This window comes from Candoia aspera, chromosome 14, assembly GCF_035149785.1.
Source record: "Candoia aspera isolate rCanAsp1 chromosome 14, rCanAsp1.hap2, whole genome shotgun sequence".
Taxonomy (NCBI): Eukaryota; Metazoa; Chordata; class Lepidosauria; order Squamata; family Boidae; genus Candoia; species Candoia aspera.
Genome location: NC_086166.1, coordinates 1,654,806 through 1,661,096, shown reverse-complemented (window position 1 = coordinate 1,661,096; position 6,291 = coordinate 1,654,806). Strand labels below are relative to the sequence as shown.

Here is a 6,291-nt window from a genome sequence, read left to right as displayed (position 1 = left end):
TCACCAGCATCAGCCAGTTTGGTCTGGTGGTTAAGGCAACGGGCTACAAACCAGGAGGCTGTGAGTTCTAGTCCTGCCTTGGGCATGAAAGCCGGCTGGGTGACCCTGGGCCAGTCCCTCCCTCTCAGCCCAACCCACCTCACAGGGTTGCTGTTGTGGGGGAAATAGGAGGAAGGAGTAATAGGTATGTTCGCGGCCTTGAATTGTTTATAATAACAATAAAGGCGGGAAAATAAACAAATAAATGACTTGCACCTCTAACCCCAAAGTTTGCATTCCATGAGCCAATGCTAGGCTTTGATAATTCTCACCATGCATTCATCCGAACTTAAAAAAGCAAAGCCCAATGTAACTTTATTTGATAACCTTGCAGGGCTGTTGTCCCGCCCCGGGTCGACCCATCTGGGAAACAGGTGGGAAACGGGCCACTCCTCTCCAGAAGAAGGCCGATGAAAGAGTTAATTTTCGTCCACCCCCGCCTGGGCGGGGCCGCGACGGAAGCGGCCAATCGGCTGGGACCAAAACAGGGCTGCCCCCGCGGGGAAGCTTGGTTGAGCCGCGGGGAAACACCCTCGCAGTACCAGCCGGCGCAGCCAATGAGCGCGCGGCTCCGCAGTGGAGTGATATCGCGTCACGGCTCGGGCTCTAGGATTACATCATGGGGGCGGGGATCCCCCTCCTCCACGTGGAGAGGAACGCGAGGACCTGCTCGTCCGAGTCTGCGCGGGCTCGGGGGCGGAGCCTGCATTTAAATAGACCGCGTGATTTTTTTTGGCTCTTTGCAGCGGCGAAACGAGGGAGCGGGTTTTTCGCGTAGCAGGAACAGAATCTGATTAAAGTTTTGGGATCACACCATTTCTTGGGTGGGGGGGAGCAACTGTGCAAAGTTTGCAGCATAGCCTCTGAGCATGGGCAGAAGGCTCCCGTGCTCCATTCTACTCAGCTTTTCCCGGCTTGGTGGCCCCCAGATAGTTAGGACAACAGCTCCCATCTTCCCCAGACGCCGCACCGGCCGGGAGGAATAATTGGCTGGACTCGGAGAGTTAAGAACGAAGCCCGTTCCCACGTTTGCTGGCGCCAGGTTTGCAACCCAAGCAGCTGCCCAAAGGCAGGGCTTGCAAGAAGCAAGGAACATCCTCCCTTGCTGCAGGGAGTTGCGAGAGTCCAGCGCTCCGGGCTAGCCGCCCTGCGCCCGGGATGCGCCAAGACCTGCCCCAGAAGCTGCTCCGCTGCTAACAAGACGCTGGACCGTAGCAGGTGGGGAAGAGCGTCGCCCGGGCGTAGCTGGAAATCGATGTAAATGCGATAAAGCAAGCTTTTGGAGTGCCGGGCGTCCTTGCAAAGTTCAAAGCAACCTGCCAAGATTGGAGAGTTGGGGGCTTGGCTTTGCAAGGAAAGGATGATTCTAATCTTTCTCTTTGATCCAGCCCCTTCTCTGTACTCTCCTGCTTATTTCCCAGAAATTCAACAGGTGCAGCTTTCTGCAGCCCACTAATCCAGGGGTCAGATGGGAAGGAAAACTAGCGCATCTCTGCTTTCCCAGTGGTGGTTAAAACGTACCAGGAAGGAAAAGGTGCAAACTTACCCAGGATTGGTAATTGAAATAACCTATTGTCCCTGTTTATCCCTCCCTCCCTCCCGGTAAGATTTGCTGGCCTTGGATGTGTTGGCCCCCCCAGCAAACCAGCATGCCTCATTAGCATGTGGATGAGTTTGTTCTAGGATGCAATTCTCTATGTGCTTCTGGAGGAAGCTGTTCATTGTCCTTCCCACCTTTCCTCAGTCCTTCCTCCTCCACCATGGGCCACTGCTCCTTCCATGTGGGGGCCATGCATGGGCCTAGAATCAGGAGGTTCCCCCTTTCTGCACGCAGCCTTTAGCAGCAATGAGGGCTGAAGGTTAATTCAGTTCAGGGAAAGGAAAGAACAAGAATCATTTTTCCTGAATGGATGTAACTGGACCAAATAAATGACTTTGTTTTTGCTTACTTTTGAACCTACTTTGTCGAAGTGTGTAATTCTTTATGCTTGGGTGGGCTAAGTGTCTAAGATCAACAACCTCTATTTCTCAAACATGCTCATTAATGCTATTTTAGATAATATTCTTTTCTGTGTGCATCTTTTCGCTGTATTAAGCTCTGCTCCATTCAGTGGTCCTAGCTGTCCACTAATGGCTTCAGGGTGATCTGTCACATGTTTTTCCAGAGCTTTCCTGCACCATTGGGGAATGAACCTGCTTCCCTGCTCAACAGGAGCCGGTTACTGCATTTCACTGGAAAGTTATCGCCCAGAAAGATGGTCAGGCACATGATGTGCCAGATGGCACAGTGCAGAGCAAGCCCTGCAGGGGCTGGGAGGAATCTATCCTTTTGAGCCTTGTTTTGAGAACTGCCTTGCAGTAGGTGTCCATCAAGAGTCCACTCAACAGGCTGCAATCACACCACCAATTTGGCTGAAGCAGACCTGTGGGACAGCCGGCTTGAGATTGCATCCCTCCCAGACAGGAGCTGCATGCGTTTCTGACCACACCCAAATAGTCCGGTTTCATCTGTAGGCCTGACACCTCATTTCTCAGAATAAAAACCTTTCGGGAGATTAAAAGGAAACAGCAAGAAACTGTCACTATGAACTTAATTCTTCTGTTTCCAGCAGCCTGAGTTCAGATTTTTTAAATAGAGAAAACGTTCTAGATCAGTGTTTCTCAAACTTGGCTGCTTTAAGAGGTGTGGACTTCAACTCCCAGAATCCCCCAGCCAGCATCCCAAATCCCGACACATCTTTAATACAGCCAAACCGTGGGTAAGAGAGTTGCAGTCGTTATCGCTCTACAGATTGCACTATTCTTTTTTATTGAGAGGATTTTCACATGCAGAAACTATATATATATATATATGTATATATATGTACAGAGACACAGACATCCGAAAGGGGAGTTAAGTGACCATTGATTAATACAACCATATGCAAAACCCCCCAGCTGGTTTTGCGCTCTCAGGCATATCGTCACTAGTGGAGGAAGGAGAAGCTAGGGCAGTTTTAAATGGGTTTAAGTATTATTATTATTTTTACATAGTAAATCTTTACATTTTTCTTTAAACAATAAATTCCACTTGCCCGCCTGTCAACTTTCTCCCTCAAATAAAATGAAGGTCGAGTATCATCTGTCAATAAATATTATCCGTGTTTAATCTGGACATCTAGGGGAGGAGTGGTAGTTTGAGATATACCGATGGCAATGCTATGATGCCGGTTCCAGGGGAAGAGGGAGGTGCTTGACAATTAGCGGGTAGGGAGTCTCTTGGCGCGGGGGGGACTGGCAAGATGCAAACCAACAGGAAGCCCAGGGAAGAGGCTCTGGAGACGTGTTTGGGGACAGCAAATTTGGAAGGCGGGTGTTTTGGGACTGACTCGGTTACTGGTCCGAAGCTTGGGAAGGATGCAGTGGAAAAGGGAAATAGGGAGCGAAGGGAGCCAGTGAGAGGTCAGGCCAGAGGGAGCCTGCCTCTCCTCCCGAGAGAGACGCAAGCTGGTTTGCCAGGGAAGTCCAGCAAACCGTCCAAAGCACAAGCCAGCTTCTTGCTGCCAAGCTGGGGGGCGGGTTGTTTTCAATAAGGCTGTGTAATTCTTCCTGTGTAATTCTCCCTTCAGAAGCCAAATACCAGGCTGGGGAGCTTCTGGCGGCTGCTGTGGGAACTATGGTCGGTCGGTCAGTGTGTTTCATCTCCTCCCTAAAATCCATTCCAAGAGCTAAGGAGTGGGGGGTGGGGTAGCAGCGGCTAGCAGCTGGTGGGGTGAGCAGGCTCTCGGTTAGGGGTCAGCGGAGGCCCCAGGCGACACTCCTGGCCTGCCCGGGGCATCCAAGCCAGGTCTGTTGCCTCCACCCAGGAAGACCAGCCGTGACCTTGCAGAGGTGGCAGGGGTGTGTGTGTGTCTCTGGGCTGTAATGACTGTAAGGTACAGGGGGGCAGCTGGGGGACACAGTGAGCAGGTAAGTGCGTAGATTTGTGGAGCAAGCTGTGGAAAAAAAGCTCTTTTCTAGACCGTGTACTTCAAATGTCAAAAAGTGCCAAATCCCCAAGAGAGGTTAGCCGGGCTTTCTTTCTCCTTTGCTCCTGTCACTTCTCTGCCCGGTCTGCTGAAGCCACCCCACATGAGGGTCATCCCAAGCAGGGGAGGGGAGGGTTTGAGCACCACAGCTGCTTTTCCTGCAGGTCTCGGTGAGCCCAATGGGTTGTCGGGATCGCCAAGAAACATCCGCTCCACCTCCCGGATTGCTAAAGGCAGGCTTGAAGACCGTGCCAAGCGATGCTGGCGGTGGGGAAGTCTCGGGACGAAGATCACATGATGGGGCCCTGGAAAAAAAGGCGGCCTCTTGCCCAGGCTGGCAGTGGCCCTGCCCAGTTGGGGAGCCACCAGATCCTCTGCCCAGGCACATGGAAGTGTCGCTTCCTTTCCTGGGGCAGAGGCAAAGCAGCCTGCGGTGCCCAAGCTGTGTCCAGGATGCCCTTGCTTTGGGGTAACGCGTTTTAACTTAACGTAATTTCGTCAGGAAGCTGTTCTCCTGCAGGCACCGAGTTGCTTTTGCACCCTCTTAAAATAAAACTCCAATTGCATCTGCCCTATAGAAATGCGGCCTCTAGAAGCATTTGCCTTTTTCTTTTTAAAAGGCGGGACAAGGCTACAATATCTCCCCAGAGTGGGACACGTGTTTCAAAAAAGAACTGCATCTCTTTTCCGGTCAACCTCCGAACATACGGCAGTATTAAACAAAAGACCGCAGAAGAACCTTCTGGCAGAGAAGAAAAGGCAGGCCGGGCCGGGCTGGGGGTGGGGTAACAGTTAAGGTCCCCCTTAAGCAGACGGTGCTGAGATGCCGGAGTCGCGGAAGCGCAGAAGTTCAACAGGGCCGCCCCACGACCCCCTTCCCGCCCTTTCATTAGTAGTGTTTGGAAAAGGATCCCGCTGATGATGTCGCGCCATTTAGTGATTCTGAACGCAAAGAAGTTTTTAATACACCCACACACATACATACACGCACACACAAACACACACCCATGCGTCCACCCATGCGCAGAGTGTTTCATACCTCCGAAGATGCTGCTGCGCAGGGTTAGTGTTTCCAGTACAAAGTGCAATCTTTTCTCGTCCCCTCATAAATGCGATTCTAGGAAAGACAGTTGGAGGGGCTCACTGGCCTGTCCCCCACGGGCAGAGCTGAACCTCTGAGCCCACCTAGAGACCGGGGGCCGTGGAAGAAACGAGGTGCAGCCCCTTTGCTCTAGGGCCTGCAGAGAGGCTCCTTCCTAACCGACGGAACCCGCGCAGGCGTTCCGGCTGAAGGGTGCTGCCGTGGGGGCCTTTGCAAGACCTGGCGTCACCCTCCCAGACAAGCCTCCTCCAGATCAGCTTCTCTACCAACTATCCAGGGAGAGCTAAGAGGGGGAAAAGTTGCAGTGGGGATGGGGATACTGAAGGTCTGGTTTGATTTCTGCAGGAGGGCCACCGGAGGGCCCAGGGCCCGGGGTAGGTCCCGCCTAGAGCAAAGACAGGATCGAAGGCCTGGCTGTTTTGTCTAGGTGGGGGGGGGGAGCAGGGGGGAGGAGTCATGAAAGGAGTCATGCAGATCTCTTTTTTTAAAAAGAAAAAAAACTGCAGCAGCATCAACGGGGCAGAGGCGAGAGAGGGAGTTAAGTGGAAAACCATGCCTGTCCGAGGGGTAGAACAGCAGTCCCGACCCTTCCAAGGTTAGGGCGGTGTTTCTCAACCCCGGCCACTTTAAGCTGTGTGGACTTCAACTCCCAGGAGGAGGCTGGCTGGGGAATTCTGGGAGTTGAAGTCCGTACAGCTTAAAGTGGCCGAGGTTGAGAAACGCTGGGTTAGAGGAATGAGGTGGGGTCCCAGAGGAAAGGAAAGGGCCCATCTGATCTCAGACCCCTGGGGACGGGAGGGAGCCCATTGCTAGCTGGATTGCTCCCGGCGTGAGCCGCTGCCACCTCCTGTGCGAGGGGAGCCCGGGGGGGAGGAGGGTTACAGAGCGAAGAGGGCATCCTCGGAGCGCTCCGGCTTCCTTTTGCTGGGGGGGTTCGCGGGTGGCGGCGGCGGCGGCGTGGGCTCCTCCTGAGGAGGTGAGGGCAGATTGGGGATCCTTTCAGCTGCTTTGGCCCGCTCCTCGAGGAATCGGTCAAATTCTGCAAGATTTAAAAACAAGTGTCAGGGGGAAGCCGGCCCCCCCAAGCTGTTTCACCGCAAGCTGGGGGCACGAGGACAACCGCGGGGGACCCTTCCCATCTAC

The 6,291-nt window shown here is 53.4% G+C and overlaps 1 protein-coding gene across 3 annotated transcripts in view; it reads right to left on the bottom strand.

Moving 5' to 3' along the window:
* Positions 1 to 2,827: 2,827 nt before the first annotated feature.
* TOM1L2 (target of myb1 like 2 membrane trafficking protein) overlaps positions 2,828 to 6,291 on the bottom strand; it is a 29,693-nt gene continuing 26,229 nt past the window's right edge. For all 3 annotated transcript variants that reach the window (XM_063314672.1, XM_063314670.1, XM_063314671.1), the window contains one exon: positions 2,828 to 6,187. In XM_063314672.1, coding sequence (XP_063170742.1) covers positions 6,027 to 6,187 — 161 coding nt within the window. In that variant the 3' untranslated portion in view covers positions 2,828 to 6,026. The remainder of the gene's footprint in view (positions 6,188 to 6,291) is intronic.